Raw genomic sequence first — 22,155 nt, forward strand, 5'->3', positions numbered from 1 at the left:
TCCTTTGAGTAAAAATTTTATAAAGTCTCAACCCCTCCACTGTGATATAGTCATTGTTGAACTTCCTGGACTATATCATGTAAGTCAATATAACAAATCTCCTTTTTATTACTAAAAAAAAATCACAGGGATAGGCATCTGACATGTCAATCACCACTTTGTCCTTAGCATTCAGAACAGAGCCTGACAATAAGTACCTACCCCGTCGGTATTGATTAGATGTTGAGTGCTGTGTGAGCACTAACATCCATCCCTATGATAACGACAGAGGACACAAAATTAGATTTTTCTGTAAACATTGGCGATGATACAATTTAAAATGGGCCAAATCAAATCCTATGACTAGCGATATATAAGCTCTATGTAAGTTCTTTCTGGAGCACTTATGAGGTCATCGTATAAGCCACAGTAAATAGTAGCACTGCTCAACAAAACTTACAACCTCCCCAAAGGGCAGCCATATGTCCCCGTTCTGTCCAGTAGCGCAACAACTCTATGTGAATAAATTCAGCAACATGGATGACAGGGACCACTCCTTGAACACCACTGTCTACTAGAGGTCCCCCAAGGTGACATATGATAATGTATTGAGTATCACAACTATTCTTCAAAGCTTATTTTGAAGTTAAAAACCTCACACTGCAAAGACTCTCCAGGCTCAGGTGTGGCATCACTAGTGATAGCAGACTGAGAATTTGATGATGAGCTCTCCTAAGCTTTATACAACCCTTTCAGGAGACAGAAGAGGTAAAATCAAATACATTTCTCAGCTTTCTCAGCAAGGCCAGAGTTATTCTTATTAAAATAAGCAGCGAGACCAAACAGTACTAAAAGGGACAGCACAGGTTGTAGGATACTTTTGAAATCTATTTTTCTCTAGGCTGCCACAGAGAATTCGTTGCCTGGCCAGTTTCATCTGCATTTGCTCTTTCTTGATCACATCCACTTCCAGAAGGAGGGTCTGATAACCTCAAAGGAGCACAGGCTTAGGAACCCAAGTATCCAGGCACTGAGGAACAAGGCTATTCTGGAAGGACGATCATAATCAATATGACATTGATTACCTAGTTCAGTTTATCAGAACAACACTAATTAGGTAAGCTAACTTTTTTAAAGGGGTAAGAAAAAACAGCAACATCATGAGGAAAAACTAAGAAATTAAAACCCAGCAGAAAAATTTAATTTGGATAATAAGGTTTAAAATGATAGTGCAACAGGAAGGACTAATAAAGGATTTAGATACAGTTAGAATATGAGCAATGGGTAGGAATATATGACTGAGAACCTCTTTAAGAAGAGAGGGAAGAATAAAGAGGAAGCAAACTAGGAGATCTGGAGCACAGCACACACAGTCTAAGATTCAATTAATAGAAGTTCCAAAAAGAAAAGAAAATGCAAATAGAAGGAAATGCTTAACTGAATAATAAAGACAATGTGAGAAGTACAGATAAAATGCTGCCAACTTAAAAGCCTCATTGAATGCCAAACTGGAGATAAAAAGATAAAAGGGCTCTAAGATGGAATGAACTGTAAGACTGTCAAAAAGAGAAAAATACGGGGCTGGGGAGATGGCTTAATGGGACGGCCACACAAGCACAAGGACCTAGTGACCATGTTTTCCTATGTCTATAATCGCAGCATGGCAGAGGCAGAGCCAGCAGGTCCCTGAAGATCACAGGATAGCTTTTCCAGCCAATGGCAAGCTCTTCAGCGAGACACCCAGTCTCAAAACATAAGCTAGAAGAGTAATCAAAGAAGATTCCTGGCTGGGCATGGTGGCACACACCTTTAATCCCAGTACCCTGGAGGCAGAAGCAGGCAGGTCTCTGAGTTTGAGACCAGCCTGGTCTACAGAGTGAGTTCCAGGATAGCCAGGGCTGTTACATAGAGATACTTTGTCTCTAAAACAAACGAACAAAACAAAACAATCCCCCACATATCAAAAGATACCTGATGTTAACTTCTGGACTCTACATGCACAGATGTGCACACACTTACGAGTGCCCTTGAGCACACATGGCCCCCCAGCCATATTCTAAAAGATTCCAGACAGAAAAATGCAGTCACCTACAGAACAAAGTCAACGGGCATTGGGCACCAGTCTACTTGAAGGTAATACTGCGTGTGAAAAGACAGTAAAAGCCAAGTGTGGCGGCACACACCTTTAATCCCAGCATTTGGAAGGCAGAATCAGGTAGAGCTCTGAGAGTTTGAGATCAGCCTGGTTTACAGAGTGAGTTCCAGGACAGTCACAAGATACACAGTGATTGTCTGTCTCAGAAAATAAATAAATAAATAAATAAAAGTAGGAAATACTTCCCCATGAAGTTGGTAAAACATGGAGCTATAAACAAGAAAAACTGATAGGCTAATTTTCTTTACGATTATAGATGTAAAATGTCTAAATAGAGCTAACTAAATCTGTATGCATAAAAAAACATATTCAGGTGAATTTTGTCAATGATAGTAAATCACATATTTTAAAAAGCCATCAATGTATGTCACCTCATTAGTAAGAAGTATAAAAACCATGACTTATTAAACTATCATTTGATAAAATTCATCACAAAACCAACTTAAAGTAGAAGAAAACTCTATAACTTAATGAGTGTTTCATACCACCAGTCTTAGTGAGTAATATTTTTGTTTATTTGTGGCTAGCCAATTATGTGTTTATTTTAGAAAGCAGTACAGCACTGAAGAGGGTCAGTGGATGAGGAATTAGTGAGGTTATACCTCTGAAGTGTTAAATGTGCCCCTTTCGAGAATGTGAACAAGTCAGGGTTAACTTGCCTCCTGCCACGAATAGCTTCAGAGGGTCCAGCTAATGTGGAGTGCAGAAATGAAACTTGTCCATAAATGTTACAAAATAGCCTAAAATATTTGAGTGTGTGTGTATGCGCTCCAGCTTGGGGATGTGGAGGCCAGAGGTCAGTGTCTGGTATCTAACTAACTCTGTTACTGTCCACCTTACTTTCTCTGACCCTGGAACTCCTCTATTCAGCTAGACTGGATAGCTGGGAAAAACCCTGACATCCCTTTCTCTGTCTCACTAGTGATGGGATACAGGCTTGGGTTGTCACCCTCCAACCCTGCCAATGCCTTGGATGCTGGGGATTGGAACTGGTCCACATAGGGGCAGAACAAGCACCACTTTGCTTTTACTATCTCCCCAGCTTTATATTTACCTAAAATATTAATAAAAAACAATAGATAATTACAATCAGTAAGAAAGTCAGCAGGGTCGGTAGATGCTGGATCAATATATAAAATCAATTGTATTTTTCTGCATCAGCAATAATCAACTAGAAAATATTTTTTTAATTAGGTACAAGTCACAAAGCAATAAAAATAATAAAAGTTCCAGAAATTAACCAAGAACACTGGAATGTTATGGAGGAAAATTTAACATTCTGAGAAACATATGGATTCTTTAAATAAATGAAGACATAGTCTATGCATTTTAGAAGGGATAACTTACCATCATAACGATGTCAGTTCTCAAATTAACTTATAAGTACGTTGCAATTCTAATATAAATTTAATTTGGAGGACTTCATACCTAAATGGGATAATTCAGATGACATGACACCCATGGAGAATTCAGTGCCATCATCAAATAGCCAAATAAACCTTGAAAATGGGAGCCAAGGAAACTTATCTTACCATGTGGAAATGTATTAAAATTAACTCTAGATATAAACACACATGTAGGCTTTGAGGGAAAAAAAACCTCAGATGGATAGAGCATGCAATAAAATAGATAATTCAGAGTTCAGAGACAGATTATGTGTATGGATGAACTTAATATACAGGAAAGCATCACAAATCAATGAACAGATGGCTTACTTAGTGCATGATGCTGGCAAAACTGGTTAACTTTATAAAGAAAAATGAAACAGCATCCCAAATGAATGCCACACATGAAATAGACTAAGTAAGATAATAAATCACAAAGTGAACCGAAGTATATCGAAAAATAGCTCTGGGGTCTATTGACAGGAAAACCTTTTTACTGTAGATCTTAGTGGCTCAAGTAATACTGGATAATATTACCAGGAAGCCTGATTTTAAAAAAAATGAGCAAATGGTATGAGCAGGTAAGTTAAACATAGAAAGTCTAACAAATGGGGAGATATTTAAATTCAAGAACTGTTACCAAGAACAATGAATCAATCTTATTTGACTGTCAAAAATTCCAAGGCTGGACAAGGCTGGACTGTGTCAAGTCATCAGGACTGATGTGTGCTCCCAGAGAACAAGGGCATTCCTGTGTACACAATCTGTAAGCACTTAAACCATATAAGCACATACCCTGTACCTAGCCATTCATTTTCTGCACGCTTCGCTGGCCCATAGGTGGATACATTGAGGATGTATACTACAGCACTATTTGGGATTGTGAAAGGCTGGAGACAATTTGATGCCCGTCTTTGAGAGAGTGGAAAGGCAAATGTGATAGGCACACATCAAGTAATATTTTACAATAATTAGAAGTAAAAGACTGATGAATCTAAAAGTGCTCAAGTGCAAACATTTGTAATGAGTTATAAACAAAACACCTTACACACATTTAAATCATTCATAATCAAAACAATTCTGTAAGAATATGTTTTTCAAAGGGTACCCATTCGATGTGTTGGGATGGCTGTCTATGGAAGACAGAAAAAGATCTGGGGCCAAAGAAAATCAATGAGCGAATACAAACAACCTCGTTGAAGGCTGATATTGATAACACAAAATAAAGTGGACAGTTTGATTAATACAAGCCGTTGATCTGACATTTAGACATGCTTGGGAAGGTATACTCTTATGGTATGATTAGGGTGCCAGTTCCTTCTCCACAGCCAAATCTCAGAGGAGCGCGAAGGCAGACCTCCCTCTGTGTGTGTCTCTGTCTGCCTGCCCTGTCCCCCTGCCCCTTTTTAAGTGGCAGAGCAGTGGGAAATCCCGCAGCTCCTGGGTGAAGTAGAGGCAGAGGGTGCCCTGGTAACACAGGTAGGTAACACAGGCTTCCCTTTCCAGTAGAAATTCTGGTAACCACGTGTTTTTCTAAAATCCACTACTCACTGTGTTGGAGTCTAGGATTTGCCAATTTTCACTCATTTTTACAACTTAAAAAAACTGAATTTTATGTCAAAGGAGACCCCAGAGTTTTCCTGGAGAGAGTCACAGAGCAGCCTGACCTGGAAGGGAGATAGCAGGGGGGGCAAAGGCAATAAAAAAAAGAATAAAAATACAAAAGCAAAGTAAACAAAACATCAACCTCCTCATTACTCCTCTCTAGCTACCTCTTCGCTTAACCTCAAGGTCAAGGCAACCCTTTTATAGTGTTCACTGTCTCTGAGGAGGAGCTTTACCGAGAGTCTTGTTTGCCTTTTATAGTATTAAAAGAGACAATGAAATCCGCCTCTCAGAAGATCATTTCACCAAGTCCCTGTGGCTCTGCGGGGAATAGATTTGTTTCCTCATTTAAATTCATGTCTCTAAAAGACAAGTAGACCTTGGATGAAATTTCAGGAGACAGCAAATTATAAATAATGTATCCATATTTTTTCTCTCCCATACGACTTGTATATAATTCCCCCCGGAGCCTTGTGCAAACACCAGAGACAAGAGGACAGGAAGCTATTAACATGATGGAAAGATTGGAATGGGCTCATGTTGTGTGGTATGATCCTAAGAAAAGGCATCTTGATCGAAGGAGGTTTTGAGGCCAGATCTGTTCTATAATAATGATGACGGGGAGGAATTGAGAGGAGTAAAGGAAGGGAAAACTATAATCAGGACATATTATGTGAGAAAAAACTAATTTCAATAAAAGGAAAAGGAAAAAATATTGATTATTATTATTATTAGCATCTCAACTATTTCCCAGACCATTAGATAAGCACCTGCTTGAGTGACTCCTTTATCTTGGTCACCCCAGGGCGAGATGAATGTTTGCCAGTGATGGAGGCTACTTTGAAGCCAAACTTTAAGCTCTGTTGTCCATCAGAGAAGGCACAGAAAACTCACACAATCAGTGCATCCTCAGAATAGGATGATGCTAAGTGGAAAGTGCAGATGCTGTCAATTAAGCTGAAAGGATGCTAGCGGATAAAGGAAATTAGCCTCCAACTCTTTCAGCCCTGCTGTACTGTCATGTGGACTTTCAGTGTCCCCCAGACTTGCTCAGCAGGATTAGCCTATGCCCATGGGGTCTAGACAAGCAACCCTTTCAGTCTTGGATTGGGTAAAGATATTCCGTTTTCTACTTTGACTACTTTCCCTTTTTGGCACTTTCCCCACCCCCACCTTTAGTAAGCAAATGTACTTATATTCTCTTCTCTGATAAAATTTCCTCTTGGCAGGGGACAGGGACTGTGGCAGGAAGTAATTAATTATGAATATTAACTGGCCAATGACAATGCAGCCCTGTGTGATGTATCCTGGAAGATTTGTACTGTGGAGGCAGACAGAACCTGACATTAGAGGGGGACTTTGGCCTTCATACTCTGCAAACTGCACACCTTTGTAGCATCCTTGCATAGGGTATTAAGAATCTTGGTTCTCTTTTCTTCAGTTTTGTTTTATCACAAGACCTCTACTTCTGCACTCTGAAGCTGAGATTTAACTCTTCAGTTCATTTCTCATATCTGAATATACCAGGCTTTGTCCATGGGACTTGGTCATACATTATTTCTTACCCAAGAAATTTTCACTCAGCATCTAAGTGTCTCAGTGGGTTCTGATAAATCTCCTAAACAAAGCCAGCAGGTTTGGGGATGCATCTGTGACTTAAATTTCAGCTTTAAAACTGCAACTCCCAAACCTGGGCACTCTTTTGCTACATATTAGGGGGTAGTGGTGAGTTCATTGCTGGTACCCTAAACTCTATATGTAATGAGTAGCTCGGTTGGTAGCTATATTCACGGAATAGAAGTTGGGCTCTTCAGTTTTTTTTTTTCCTTTTCTTTCTTTTTTTTTATGACTTGACATTGAATATGTTTAAGGAGCCCATTGTCAACTTGAGTCCTGTAAGAACAACAAACCAACCTAAATAGACACCCACAGTCACGTGAACTGCCCATCAAACCAAGTCTTTTGCCAGCTTCCTCTCCGGATTGCCAAGTAAATCGTCAATTACCTCATTTAATCCTCCCAAGACCCTGGCTAGATCTGGAGTCCCACATCCAAACTATTGCATCTAAGACAAGGCAGTGATGGTCACAGAACCTGTTGCACTTCTCAGTCCAGAGGGATCTGGAAAGGGACTGTAGCTGCAGATACCACAGAAACTTCAGGCATTCGATATACTTCTCAGTCCAGAGGGATCTGGAAAGGGGCTGTAGCTGCAGATACCACAGAAACTTCAGGCATTCGATACACTGCTCACTCCTGCCAACTGTGACACCAGCAGGATGAGAATGAAAAGCTCATCTAACACTGAGCATGTGGGTGACAAAATGATTCCTTTAATCCAATAAACGTGCAAACTGGGAGATCTGTGCATCTATTAGCTGTGTTCTTTTTATGCTGAAAGAATTCTTAATTCAGCAGAAAACTCCTCCCAGCGGGTCTCTAAGTGGTGGCTTCATAAAGGACCCTTTAATTAGCCTATGAATGTGCAGGGCTGAGTTTGAACAAGAGGTAACACCCTAGTTCTTAATAAGGTATCTTTGAGATTGCAAAAATAAACTTCAGCCTCAGAAGAGACATCAAGCATTCTCTAAGTTCCACTTGGTAAGAATATGTCATGGATTCATGTCTTGGTTCTGTGAGCAGTTTATTTTTATTTTCCCATTAAAATATTTGCTTCTGACTAATGAACTCATTGGAGACACTGTTTAAAGTATTGAAAAGTATTAAAAACAATGGAAAGGGACTTATTATTTCACTGTCCAGCTCTTTGTTGTCTAGAATGACTATAGCGAGAAAAGGGAAGTAGGGGGTGATTTCTATTGCTTCTTTTGAGATGAAGGGCAGGCTCTGGGACATGGGAGGAGGACCCAGTCATCCTGGTACTCTGAAATTCAGGAAACCAGGGTTTAGGGATGAGGAATATGCTCATAGTGGTCCCACTGATGGATATACCCTTATCCCTAAAACGTGAAAGTCAAAAGTCTGGGCTGGTTGGGGAGTTACTCATCACAGACTAAAAGGGGATGCCAGGGAGGTGTCAGAAAGCAGAATTAACAGTTCACATCCAGAGCTGGACTGTTTGGAGTCAAATCTCAGCTGTCTAACTTAAAAGCCATAGAATCTTGAATGAGTGCTCTCATTTCTGTTGTACCCTACTTTCCTTGCCTGTAAAACAAATAAAATAGAGGTAATAGTCTATAGGACAGAGGCTATTGTGAAGATGAAATTAAATACTGTTAAATAATGTACATAATGTGTTTAGGATAGTGCTTGCCAGAAAACCATGACAGAGGTTTTGATTTCGGAAACCCTTCTCTTTTTCTTCTTTCTGTAGAGCCAGGAATCAAACCTAGGACCTGAACATATTAGGTAAAAATATTGTATTAAGCCACACTCCTATTCCTGGGCTTTTTATTTTTATCCATCCATCCATCCATCCATCTATCCATCCATCCATCCATCCATCTATCTATTTTTATTTTGTGGCGTTGGAGTTGAATCTGGGACCTCATGCATGCTAAGCAAATGCTCTGCCACTGAGTTACGTGCTAACTCATATTCCTGCCCTTTAAAATGGCATTAGCAGTGGTTTAAACGATTGAGTGAGACACTGAATGCATAAAAGAACTTTGTGCTTGCAAAAGTGGGAGGGTGTGTGAAGTTCAGTACTGAAGGTTTATGCTGTTACGCTTACTAGAAGTGCTACTGAGGACAGTCATCAAGGGAAGGACAGAGAAAGAAAGAAGACTTTTTGTAGAGAAACAGGCACAAAATTGGGAATGAGAAGCAAACTGACATCTCTACTTGGTGCCCGTAGTTGGTCCACATGGACCACTGATTGGGCTGATGTTTCCATGATCACCTCAGTGGTGGGGATTTTCTGGCAGGGCCTTGGGAAGATGGAAGGAAGGAAGAGGAAGCTGAGTGTTTTTAATAGGCTCCTTCCAGGCCAGGGCTCAGCAGAGGTGCTGAGGAGGCAGGCGCCATGCAGGGAGAAGAAGGCATCCAAGTGCCGCCAAGTCCCTCACCTGTGGTGAAGACAGTAGAGGTGAGGCTGCTCCTTGTGGCTTCCTGAGCTGCCTGCAGGAGCACTGTGTAGTCTGTGTTCTCTAACAGGCCCTCCAGTCGGATCCACGTGTCCTCAGCATCCACAATCAGCTCCTGCAGAGGGCAAGAATAAAGAAAGCCGGGGGTGGGGGGACAGTAGGGAAGCTAGGTCAGCAATGCCGCCTTCTCCATCCCACAGTAAGGAGAAAACTGCCGATGGGGGAGGGGGGGTGTAACTCCCACGTGAGGTTTAGGGCTCCTATCTCACAAATGCACATCGGATAAATTTAGGTACCTGAGTTATTGAGTCAGTGGCTTCAGGCTGCATTGGGCTTACTGTGGAGGAGAAGCAGCTGAGAAAGCAGAACCCTAGACCTCTCTACCACCACCAACAGACTTGCTTTACCTCGCTTGGTATCTAGATTTGACTTTATATATGACTTTCACTTTTTAAAGGGTCACACTGCAAGAGAAGGTTTGCCCGCTAGTGCTCTTCTGGTGGATCGCTTAGACCGACGACACAAAACCAGAATGTATCATCTCATTATTGTAGGCTACAGAGATGGTGCTTTTATGATGTTTATCAAGGCATAAAGGCCTCTGGGTTTATTATCTGCCTCATGTGTGCTTCTGATAACACAGGATTAGGAGCTTGTCATGTTTTGTCACCATGATGCCCAGAGCACCACCACACCTAGTAATGATCCAGAGAGGACACCGGCACTGAGAGAGGGCTACTGCTTTACCACAGTATGGGCAGTGAGCAATAGCAAAGCCACAGCTTGGCATTTCCTGCTTTATAAACCTGGGCTCTCTTCTCCGTCGTAGGCTGTGTATCCAGGATCTGGAATCCCATTGGTTGCCTGTGAATTGGTTCCTTCTCCATCCCTGCAGTTTCCATGGGTCATTCGACTGGCCAGTTTCCACATGACCTCATATGGGAATAAAGAGTTTTCCTCTTTCCAGCTAATACTTACCTTGCGGCTACCATCGGAGGACTTGTATGTCAAGACATAGTTTTCAATATCTGCTCTGGGTGGTTGCCAGGAGATCAGTGCACTTTGCCTGGTGACTTCGCTGGCTGTCAGGTTGGCAGGAGGGTCCAGGACTGCGAGGAAGAGAAAATGCCAGAATGTCTTTATCTCTCCAGCTCTTCCTTGTTTGACTTCAGGCATGGCAATCTTGCTCACAGGGCTGCCCCTGTGCCGACTCTAGTTCTGGCTTGCATGGGAACATAAAGGGTGCTAGTGTCCTTCTTTGAAGTGACTCCCACCCCCACAAGCAGGATGCTGAGCTTAGGCATGGCATCTTCCAGTACAACTCTTTATGCTTAGGCTCCTAAATCCATTAACCATGGTCTACTTGAATTTGTAGCCACCTTGTATCTTCTTTTGTCCTAATGTTCCGGTCATGATTTTACCCAACAGCTCCTCATTACCATATCGAGCTTTCTAATATTCAGAGTTTCCCTTACCAGATATAGTCTAGTACCAGATTTTCTTGTATGGCTCTGCTCTTGTCACCTAGATCCTGGATGTAGAGACATAAGTGCTAATTGATAGCAATACAGTATCTGTACCACATTCAATTGAATCATCTTTGGATCACCAAAAACCTATAGCTTATTACCTACTCCATTACAAGGAACTATCATTTTTTTTTGGTTCCACATAATCCTGCAGGGTTTATACCAGCCATGCAGGAGCTTGTACTCACGGGTAGAGAAGTTGGTGGCAATGGTGCCACTCACGAGAGGCCCACTGGTGGCATACATGGTGACGGTATAATGGGTGCTAGGAAGCAGGTCAACAAGTTGGAATTCTTCACTGACTCCATCAACCAGGATGGTCTCTCCTGCAACTGAAATCAGATCCATACAGATAAGGAAAGACCTATCATGTCTAAAGGCATTTCACACGGATGTAATATCCGAGAATTCTGGGAGAACTACACGTTAATGGAGTTTACTGCTCTGTACAAGGTCCCCTTTTATCTTTTACTCTCCAGAAAGACTATTCTGTACACGGAGGCCACACTGTGTCTCTACCTTCTACTCAGGTCTCTGTAATCAGAGAGTAAGAAGAGTCCTTGTTTATTTGACTGTTTCCTTCCATCCACTTTCCCCATCAAGTGTTCCCTCCTTTATCCCATGAATATTCAGCCCCTGCCTCTCATTACATTTATATGACAACTCCAACGTTCCCATAGTCCTGACTGCTTCTCTCTGGACAAGAAAGTTCATCAAGCTCTTTGCTGAAATGCAGATCTTGGGAGAGAACTGAGAACAAGAATCGGTGCCACTGATCAGTGGTGTAAACAGGGTCAGCCCGCTTCTATGCCTGCTATTTGTATTACACCAGGCTGTAGGACAGCCATGCATCATTGCCATTACAAGCTGAATTTATTATCAATCAATGACTTTGTTTATCACCACTGCCTTGGTTGATCATTTTGACCTGTGGGCTGAGTTTTGCTTGTATTTCCATCATCTTTCACCTTGGTTGAATTTTTGGATCACGGCTTCAGTTTATTAAAACATTTTTAATGTGGATTCAATCAATCACGGTTTTGTTTTATATACAAGTTTTGTAAGCACATCTTCTCGGGGCTCACTCAAGCTGTTAATAAAACTGTTCATTAGTTCAGAGCCAAGCCCTTTGTTAGACAATTAGAATATTTCTGAATCATTCAGCATTTAACAAAGTTTATTAGGTACAGCTCCAAACTAGGTCAGACCTGATGCTTGAAGTTTGTTGTGATCTAAAGACAAACGAAATGAGGCATATAAAGATGCCTTTGAAAACAACATAAAACTCCTTAGAAGAATGTACATCATGGCCATCCTTTTGCTATCTACTTTGTGATATCCTGCCATCTCAGTGCTCTACTCAACTAAACTATGGCATGTCCTACATGCTCATCTCTCTCCAAATACAGGAAGGCTGTATGTTTCCTTAGAATTCCCTCATCATTTTTACTTTCTCTGAGATCGTGTTCCTTTCTTCCCCTCAATACCCTGATTCTAAATTATGGCGGCCCATTGGGTATAGCTCACTACTTGCATAGTTCATGCCACAGCTCATGCCAGGCTGTATTTACTTGTCTGCATCATCACTAGAGGTAAGTTCCATAATGATAAGAACACAAGCATTGCTTCTGAGCTTTTCTAGGCTTAGTGAGTACATAGCCTATGGGAGGTTATCAAAAGCATTTGGTGAGTGGAGAGGATGGAACTGTATGCCTTGTCATTGTGAGCAGGTGTGTTGACTGCCTTGGGGGAATGGAGGATACTTTGTCAGAAAAGATAGGGCTGCAGCTAAGACCTGAAAGACGGACTTACTAGGTTGACTCTTGGGGAGAGAAGTTCCTGATGAAGAAAATGGCGCATGGGCAAATGCAGAGAGACTTGAAGGCTTAGAAAGGTATGCAGATTTAAGAAGTGCAGGACCATGATACACACCAAGGGACAGTAGGAGTTGAGAAGGGCTTGGCAAGAGCATAGAGGGGTTGGGATGTATCCATGGTATCTTTCTTTGAAAGGACTATGCGATCAGCTATAGTTCTGATCAACTCAAACTCATGGTTTATCATGTGTTTTTTTCATCTCGATCAAAGACAAAATGATCTTCAGCTTTCTAACGCTGCGCTGAAATGTAAATGTGCTAATAGAATTGCAAAGCCAAAACAACTTGAAATCAACTAGGAGGCTCTGTGATCCTGAGTTGGTACATAGTACTGACTAATGCCGTTTCTGTTTGGTTCGATAGTGTGTGTTAGTTTTCATCTTCCCCAACTTTGATGACAAATGATTCTTTGCAGCTTGTAGAACTGGCTTTCTCTTCCATCTCTGAACACCAAGTCATCTGCCTGCCTTCTGTTCTCTGGTATCTTTGTTCCCTAGATTATTGAATATAATTCACAAATAATTCTGTTATCATATGTTTAATTTTGGACAAGAAAAAATTTCCCTAAGCCTAGATATTTGGAATATGCTTCTGTTTTGCTTTGAGTTTCTCTAGTCAGTGAGTATGATGAAAACAGCACTGATATTCAAATTTTTGTGCCGGATGTACAGCCAGTACAACAGACACATTGCTTAGCAGTTCTAAATCAATTGTCTACCTGTTGTGGTGGCTTTGAAAGAAAATGGCCCCCTAAAGGAGTGGCACTATTAGGAGGTGTGGCCTTGTTGGAGGAAGTGTGTCACTGTGAATGCAGGCTTCAAAGTCTCATATTTGCTCAAGATACCACCGAGGGTCTCAGATCATTCCCTGTTGCCTGCGAGTCAAGATGTAAGAGCTCTCAGCTGGTGTGGGAGAATTGTCTGTATTCTGTCAACCATATTTTGAATAAACGTTGATTGGCCAGGCAGGAAGTATAGGTGGGTCAACCAGACAGGAAGTAGAGGCGGGGTGATGAGAACAGGAGAATTCTAGGAAGAAGGAAGCCCATTCCTCCCAGTCTTGCTCAGACCACGGAAGAAGCAAGATGTAAGCTGCCAGGCTAAGAAAGGTACCGAGTCATGTGGCTAACATAGATAAGAACAATGGGTTAATATAAGCTATAAGATCTAATAAGAAGCCCGAGCTAATGGGCCAGTCAGTTTTATAACTTATGGAAATCTTTGTGTGATTTTCTTTGGGGCTTGCCGGCTGTGGGGAACCAGGCAGGACATAAATCCCAACAATCAGGCCCCTTCATGTTACACTCAGTTCCTTCTCTAGCTCTATGTCTGCCTGTGTGCCACCCTGCTTCCTGCCGTGATGCTAAAGGAATAAACAAACCTCTAAAAATGTAAGCCACTGCAATGAAAGCCACTGCAATGAAATATTTTTCTTTTTAAGAGTTGTCACCATCATGGTGCCTCTTCACAGCAATAGAAACATAACTAAGACACCTGTTAGCATGTTATCTCTGCCAAGTTTGATCCTCCTGTAACTTTTGGTTCTCAACCTTCCTAATGTTGTGATCCTTTAAAACAGTTCCTCATGCTGTGATCCTTTAAAATAGTTCCTCATATTGTGGTGACCCAAAATCATAAAATTATTTTCATTGCTACTTCATAACTGTAATTTTCTACTGTTGTAAATTGTAATATAAATATCTACGTATTATGATGATCTTAGGCGACCCCTGCGAAAGGGTTGTTCTATCTCCAATGGCCTCCCAACCCCCAGGTTGAGAACTGCTGTTCTAGAAACTTCTTTTTATCTGCAGCCCTTTGGTGAAAAATCTTAGCTCAATTCTAAGTTTTGTCTTCCCACTGTTAGCTTGGATTTTGTGTTTGTTCTTGGTTGCTCCCCTTCCTTGAGCCTTTCAGACTGGGCTTGTGTGATTCTTATCAACTGTTTACAGGAGTTGGGGGATTTCTTGAGGACTTTATACAGCTTGGGAACTACATAATTTCCCCAACCTGAGGTAAATTCTGATTGGACTTTCAGATGGGAAAAATAAATTAGTTCTTCACTTCCATACTGGCTTACAGCTCCAGTCCCTACGACCCCCACCCATAGACACTCACTGGCAAAGTGTGTGAGGACAATGACATAGTTCTCCACTTCACCCATGGGTGCTTTCCACTGAAGCAGAGCTTCTGTGGGGGTGATGTTGGTAGCAGTCAGATCCGTAGGGCTATCCATGGCTGAAACAGAACAGGGGAGTGTCAGGTTAAAGAAAGAGCAACTGCAGGGTAGAAGTACCATGAACCATCAGAATTTTCCCATATGGTGCCATATCTGTCACTCTTCTGGATAAAACTTCTGGAGTGCAGACTGATTCTTTTTCTACCTGTCTGGCTCCATTCATCCATCCCTTTCTTTCTCCCCTTTTCTAGTATCCACTTCTCTCCTAATTGCCATAAAGCCTTCTTTTAAATTAACTTGGTAATTTATTTTGTGCAGAATTCTTTGACAGGTCCAATGGGAAGTAGAAAATTTGAAATACTTTCTGTTGTATTTTAGATATTTTAATCTAGATGGTGTGAAGAAGCTATTGAAAATGTTATGATTCTTTAGTAACTGGGATAATTCTGCTTTCCAGTCTACTTGTTCTTTTACATATGCAAGGCTGACCTTTGTGGAAAGGATCTCTGTGAAGCCCAGGAAGTGTGGAGGAAGTGCAGGGCACCCACACCAATAGCTCGGCCACAGAATCATATCAATTTCCTGAATTCTTACGTCACCATTGACAAGCTTCACTTTCGACTGTGTTCAGGGCTTCCTTTTTGGTGCATAGAGAACCTAGGGGATTCACACACGCTTAGGGGAGCCAAGAGTGCCTATCAGGGGAAGAAAGTTTGCTTGTGAATGGATTATGATTTTACTCACCTGTCCTGTAACTCTTGGATTCACTTATGTGTATCCTTTTCATAAGGTTGGAATTGATTTATAAAGTAGATGCTATTATAATAATTTAAGTGATAATTCAATCTGAGTCATACAATTTATGTTTGGGAACCAAATTCCACTATTAGTCTACCCATGTTCTGTACTTAAGTGAGCTGTATTTGGTGTTTTTTTCTCTCTCTCTCCTTTTTGCTTGTTCTCATCATAAAGTAGCGATCAAAAGCCCTTATAATTTAATGTTTTGAATTTTATCTATAATCTGTGCTTTCAAAAACCTCTTTAAATGCTGTTCTTACTAGAGTGTAGTTGGGAGATTTCTGAGGTGTGGATGGTGCTTTGAAGAGGTTCTCATTTCTGAAAGATTTAAGATCATCGTGACTACTTTAAAGCAATAAACCAAGACACTTGAGTATAGCACAGTTCCTTACTAACTTGAAGGAGGGCCATGTGACTTGATGCACTGCAAAGTTTCTGCTTTTGAGATGTTTGCTGGCCAAGAATGCCAGGAGTTAGCCTTTGGGCCCAGTCACATCCCTCTTATCATGGGAGCAAGATGCTCTAGAAATCCATTTTATGATTCTTAATGAGAAAATATGGATGTCAGGAGGGCACGAAAGGGGCTTTCTTGGCTCAGTGGACATTACTTCTGATCAACATTTATTAACCAGATGCTTTAATAATCACAGATAATTAGAGGATTAGTACCAGACTGAATGATAAACCATAGTTCATGCCTCTATAGTCATAGACCTGGAAGGAGGAAGGGTAGGAGCGGTCAGAACACCCTGTGCTGTCCTGAGAAGGCTGCTTTATGTTTCTGAAAGACATGTTTGCCACTGTGTAAAGATGCCATTACAGCGATTGTGAGAGCATCTACAAAGCAGTGAGAAATTCTTAGGCACATTTCCCTCCTCCAGGAAACACCATCTCCAGGGAAATTAAGAGGTGTCGGGAAATCCAGGTGTTCTCTTAATGAGGCAGGCTGAATGTTTTCCTACATGTAGAAACTACGCTTTAACTAGAAGGTCTGTTCTCTATGTCGAGGATGTAAACTGATGGTTGTGGCTTCCAGTGACATCTATAGAAATCTTTGCTGACTCTACCAATAAAATTGCTTAAGGACCAGAGAGGAAAGGTTAGGGGAGCTGCTGAAAGGGAGCCTGCTCCCAGGCTTATCCAAAGAGCTAGTTTTATGAAGAAGGCATGGAAAGGGGGCTTCTCTTCCTACTTTCCAATATTGTAAAATGTTCTATCTCCCCCACCTTCCTTCCTTTGTAGCTTCCTCTGTGAAGGGGCCGGGGACACAGGGGATACTTGGATCTGATTAGATAGCCTATAAAAGGACAGGGACTATATAGTGTTCTTATTGGTGACTGAGGATGTTATGTTGGGTCAACCTCACCTCAGTGCCTTTGTACGAGTGAAGGATTTAGAACCTTTTTCTTGGAGCATAAAGCAAAGGCACAGGGTGACTATCTAAGATGAATAATCTCACCCCCGATTTCCTGTAACTGAAATAACAACACTTCCCTGAGGTTCTTCCCTCCCCACCGCCAAGTCTTAAAGAGATCCTGTTATCCAAATGTCCGCTGCAGAATGTGTCTCCAGCAGGCGTCTTTGAAGGGCACTCTTCAGAGTAGAAATTCCACGGAAATTCCTAACCTAAAGCAGCAAGGCTCCTCAAGTGTGACTCACTTAATTCCTATAATTAGACAAGACAGTCTGGGGAGAGAAATCACAACTTGTCCTGCAGGACATGGTGAGTCAGAGGAGACCAAGAAATGATGCCTCAGGCCCTGGAGCCGATATCCGCTATATGAACTGGAATAATTTCACCCTGCTTCCTGTGTTTGTTTCAAACCTGCTGCTTGTGTCCTGACCTGACACTCGACAAGGGAGCCATGTTTACCTGTGTGCACCAGGGTACAGACGCGCTCACTTTCCTCCCTGCCCCTCACACTGTTGAGGCTTATTTCATATTCAGTAGCTGGATTCAGCCTGGTGATGGTGAACTCTGTCACAGTGTTGGGCACCACGGAGCTGTCCAGCCGTCCCACTGAAGAAGAACAAAACCCATTGTTAGAAGTTGAACAGCACTCTCATCCATGGGCCCATGGCTCAGTGTGCATTGGGACATTGGGTCATGAAGCACAGATGGATGTGGGCTCAACATGCAATAGGGAAAGCAGATCAATAATTCATAAGATGGTAATGGTGGCGTTTAAATAAATCTTATATGCTGGCCTCGCTCTTTCATTTTATTGGCTCCTTAGAACAAAAGTAAGTGAATTATTTACTATGTAGGTTTCTAACAGACTGGTCTTTTCCGAGGTGATCATTATCAAGGCAGTGTAGTGGGCAGAGCTGCAAAAAGTGCTTATGCAGCCCAGAGAAAGGTAGCCTGGAAAACTGTCCTACCCAGCGGGAAGTGGCATGCCTTGCTCACTGTTAACAACGCCTCATGAACCAGCAAGAGCTGGCACTGTGCGCGCAAGGTCTCAGTCAACTTCTCTGACTCACATATTGGCTACAACGGCAGGATTAAGATCACATCACTGTGGTCCCCTCCAGGGCTCCATATGGCTCTGCTGGGCCTCCATCCATGTCCTGAATTCTAGCCTTAGACTTTATGCTCAGGCGAGCACATGTAGCCCCAGCTCCAGGCGAAGTCTTTTAAGGTTCATTGTTTCTCATTGCACAGTTTAGCTAATGGTGTCCAGTCACTTCCACTGGTTAAGTGTCTGACTTCCACGGTCATGTAAACCAAGCCTATTTTGAGAGGAGGTGGTGAATCCATGGTTCCCCAGTCATTCTTTCCTGACACCCTCTCATTTTCAGGGAGTATGCTGCAGAGAGATGCCAGTGTCCCGTGGATGTGATAGGAGCCCCATATTACTCTCTACCCAGCGTCAGACCTCATTTGTGTTTAATTAAAATCATTTTGTTACCTTGTGTGGGTCGATATGACACACGGTAGTAATCAAAAGGTGCGACAGGAGAGCTCCAGGAAACCGTCACCGAGTCCTTAGTCACATTGCTAATTGTGATGTTTTTGGGGGGATCAATTCCTACAAAGATCAGGGAGTTGTGGGAAAAAGACAGAAGCGTAGTTTGAAAATGGAATTTCTACTCCTAGTTTGCATTGATCCAGTAGTGTCCCATAGGCAGGCACAATCCTGTATCACTAATGGCACATCCCTAATTGGTTGGTTGTGTGATGTCTCACCTGAAACATTGTAGCTATGGCTGAAGCCAGTTCAGAACATTCTAACAACAGGAATTAAGTTGGGAAGATCTGTGCTTCTGTGCAACAATTATTACCTATCTAGACCAACCAGAAACGTCCTTTTAAGTTCCTGTATTATATTTCAAATAGGGAATTATACAGTTATCGTCCCTGAGGGAGACTTCTTTTGGAAAGACTCAATGCTGCTGTCTTTTTTTTTTTTTTTCAACCACCTTTGGTTCAATGTGGGAAAACTACCTATTAACTGTAGAGGGATTTCAGAGCACAAATCCCAAACAAATATACTTTCCTAAGTTGTATTTTATTTGTGGTGCGTACTTAAATTGTGGGGTTGAATCAGTTGATGACATAATATACTTTGTCAATGTGTGAGTTCTTGTACTAGGGAACCATCTAAACACAAGTGTTTTTATGTACACTCATATCATATTTGGGATGGCATTTGCAAGCCATCAAATGGAAATGACCCAATTCATCTCAGAGTGCTGTGCAAAATCAACCAGTCTCTGAGTGCCGGGTCACTTCGTGGTTGCTTGCTAGCTCCGTGTTGATTCTGAGGAGGAATCACTTGTTAGGCAGTCAAGAGATGGCTCTCCAGAACAGAAACACCATCTCTCACTTAGAAGGACTCCTTTGGAGACTAGCTTTTTCTAGGGCTTCTTCCAAGGTTGGTAGATCTAGGACCAAATGCATTTACGATTTGAGCTCTCCAAGCATTGGGTCTATCCTGTTTTCCAAGTGGGAGTTTCTCATGGTAAGTCTCTTATTCAGCCTTGGGAGAAGTAGCTGCTTCAGAATAACTCACAGAGGCCTGTAAGCCATAGATTCAGTTTGCTATTCCTTGATGTTTCCCTTTTTAAATTCCACTGGCTTGTCAAAGGCTACTGTGAGAACCCTCTTCACCATCTCTTTCAGCCTCACCTGTAGTGATGGAACCCACTATGGGCTCAGAGGTTACGGTCCCATGGACAGCTACAAGGTTCACTATATATTCAGTGGCTGGCTGTAGCCCCATCAGGACAGCGTGCCTCTTGGTGGCATCCAGGAGGACCTCCATCGTGTCTTCCTCGTCATCCCTGGGGCTGTAGTTGAGAATAAGTCTGTCTGCTGGGGGTGATGGGTCACTCCAGGTGATGTTGACACTGGAGGAGGTCACGTGAGAAAAGTGCAGATGGGAGATAGGGCGGAAGCCTGCAAAGCAGAGAAGATTGGCTGCTCTGAAGCACGTGCGTGGCCGTAGGTCATGGGGCAGAAGAGACTCTTGACTTCCTTCTTTGTAATTGAGGGCTGCACTCTCACCTGCTGGCTGGCTCAAAGGGCCTACCTCCCCACACTCTGGTCCTGCCTAGTCTATTCTTCCCAAGCCATATATGGAACAGCCAGTTCTAAGAAGACTAGAAGTATTTCTGTGAAATATTTGTAACACTGACCCGAAATTTAGAAACCTCTAACTTGACAAACAAAATGTATCATAGAGCTTTAGCATTCCCACAGATTTAATGAAGGAAGGGCAAGATGGACAAACCAACTACTGTGTCTAGGTTGTAAAAAAAAAATCAAACATAAGATTTCAGACGTGTGGCATCCTCGCTCACCCCTTCCCTTTACTTCCAAACATTTCCTTTCCATGCATGTCTTAGTTTTCCCCCTCATTCCCCTACACATCTCCTTTAGTTATCTCTTTTGGCAGACTGGGGCTTCTGAATGACCATCTCACTTTGGGATCTGTTTATTGCCAAGTCTCACTGAGATGTCTTTTCCCCGGTACCTGTGAAGGCATCCACAGTGGACTCCAGGCTCTGCTGCCGACCCCTCTCAGCCGTGATAGAGATGATGTATTCTGCTCCGGGCTCTAGATCTGTCAGAGTGTATGAAGTCCTGTCCCTAGGCACAGTAACTTCTGAGGAGATCCCAGAAGATGGGGTGAAAGTAATTCGGTAGTGATCAATGGGACCGTTGGCCTTGGACCAGATGAGGGAGATAGAGGTCTCTGATGAGGCTGTTACCATAAGGTCTCGGGGACTGTCAAGCTCTGTAGATTAAAATAAGCTTCATTTATTTATTTATCCATTCAAGATCTTATGTAGAACTAGACAGGTCTTGAACTCATTATGTATCAGAGGTTGATCCTGAACTTCTGATCCTCTTGCCTCTGCCTCCCAAGGGTGAGGTTCAGGCATGTACCACTTCACTTGGCAGTTAGCCTACTTCAACCTGGCTCTGTAGGGCAGCCACTGGTTACTGGACTACCCTGTGTGTTTACAGGCTGTCGCTAGACCTGCTGACCATGAGCTGTAGACTCTCACGGCTGTTACTCTTTTCATATTTTGCTAAGCAGCTCCCCTTTGATGGCCAGAGCCAGGCAAACAGATGGACAATCTGCAGAGTGAGGGTAGTAGCAGCGACATACTGGAATACATCCACCACTGGGATAGATCTAGGTGCTGACCTGCCAGCATTTTATACTTGTTTCTATTCACTGCCCCTTGGTAGGCCAAACATGCAGAGAGGAGCCCGCCTCATGTGGGAGGAAGAGTTCACAGCAACTAAGTTTCCCATCTTCTCCTCCCTGACCCGGAGGTTATTTTGGGTTGTCCTAACCTCAAGTGAACAGGTCTAAAGACTTCTGAGACTCTTGAAAGTGTGCTCCTCTAGCAAGTTCATTTATGCTAGGCTGAATCTTGGGGATGGGGATTGGTCCAAACCCCTAGCCTTGCCCAGCCCCAGATGCTTATGTTTAAGCTTACTGGAGTGACTTTGAAACTTCCCAGGTACTTGGAATGGAAGCTTCTGAATCCAGAGTAGTAAGAATCTTAAGTGGACTTTTTCTGCTGCTCTGGAACTGTATAGGAAGCAGGCCTTCATTGCGGTGGCCTCTTTGAGTGTTCATGGAACGCAGACCAAGGACACACATTCTGCCTGTTGTGAGGGGGGGTTAGACAGAAATGCTGTCTCCTTTGGCATCAGCCTGGTGGGGAGTTTTCATACCTTCTCTGCACAATCCTTCAGATTGTGGATCAAACCCAGATCTGGGGTGACAGGGTGGGACTTCAGCTGTCAGGGTAGACACAGGGTAGATGCTGATACTAGGCAAGGGTTTTCAACAGGGTCTCGTTCCCTGGGAGGGCTACCCCATGTCTGATTCTGACAGAACTAGCCTCCATATGCCCTCAGCCTTACATGCTTGCAGGCTAGCCATCTTCTTCTCCATTCTTGTACTTACCAGTCCTGGCATTCATGGTAGCAGGAATGCTTTGTTTTGAGTTCATGACCGCAGATATCCCAACTCCGTATTCTGTGCCTGGTACCAGATCTGTGTAGTTGCAGAAACAAACATTATTCTGCGCTCTCTCTCTCTCTCTCTCTCTCTCTCTCTCTCTCTCTCTCTCTCTC

The 22,155-nt window shown here is 42.6% G+C and overlaps 1 protein-coding gene across 1 annotated transcript in view; it reads right to left on the reverse strand.

Moving 5' to 3' along the window:
• The window catches only part of Tnr (tenascin R), a 74,115-nt gene that overhangs the window by 18,740 nt on the left and 33,220 nt on the right, over nucleotides 1-22,155 (reverse strand). The window contains exons 7-15 of the mRNA XM_050135114.1: nucleotides 21,986-22,075; nucleotides 20,531-20,794; nucleotides 19,684-19,953; nucleotides 18,464-18,583; nucleotides 17,425-17,571; nucleotides 14,693-14,812; nucleotides 10,888-11,031; nucleotides 10,149-10,279; nucleotides 9,153-9,285 (exon numbers count right to left, since the gene is read on the reverse strand). Coding sequence (XP_049991071.1) covers nucleotides 9,153-9,285; nucleotides 10,149-10,279; nucleotides 10,888-11,031; nucleotides 14,693-14,812; nucleotides 17,425-17,571; nucleotides 18,464-18,583; nucleotides 19,684-19,953; nucleotides 20,531-20,794; nucleotides 21,986-22,075 — 1,419 coding nt within the window. The remainder of the gene's footprint in view (nucleotides 1-9,152; nucleotides 9,286-10,148; nucleotides 10,280-10,887; nucleotides 11,032-14,692; nucleotides 14,813-17,424; nucleotides 17,572-18,463; nucleotides 18,584-19,683; nucleotides 19,954-20,530; nucleotides 20,795-21,985; nucleotides 22,076-22,155) is intronic.

The sequence above is a fragment of the Alexandromys fortis genome, unplaced genomic scaffold (assembly GCF_014885135.2).
Source record: "Alexandromys fortis isolate MF-2015 unplaced genomic scaffold, M_Fortis_MF-2015_v1.1 scaffold_21, whole genome shotgun sequence".
In the NCBI taxonomy this organism is placed as follows: Eukaryota; Metazoa; Chordata; class Mammalia; order Rodentia; family Cricetidae; genus Alexandromys; species Alexandromys fortis.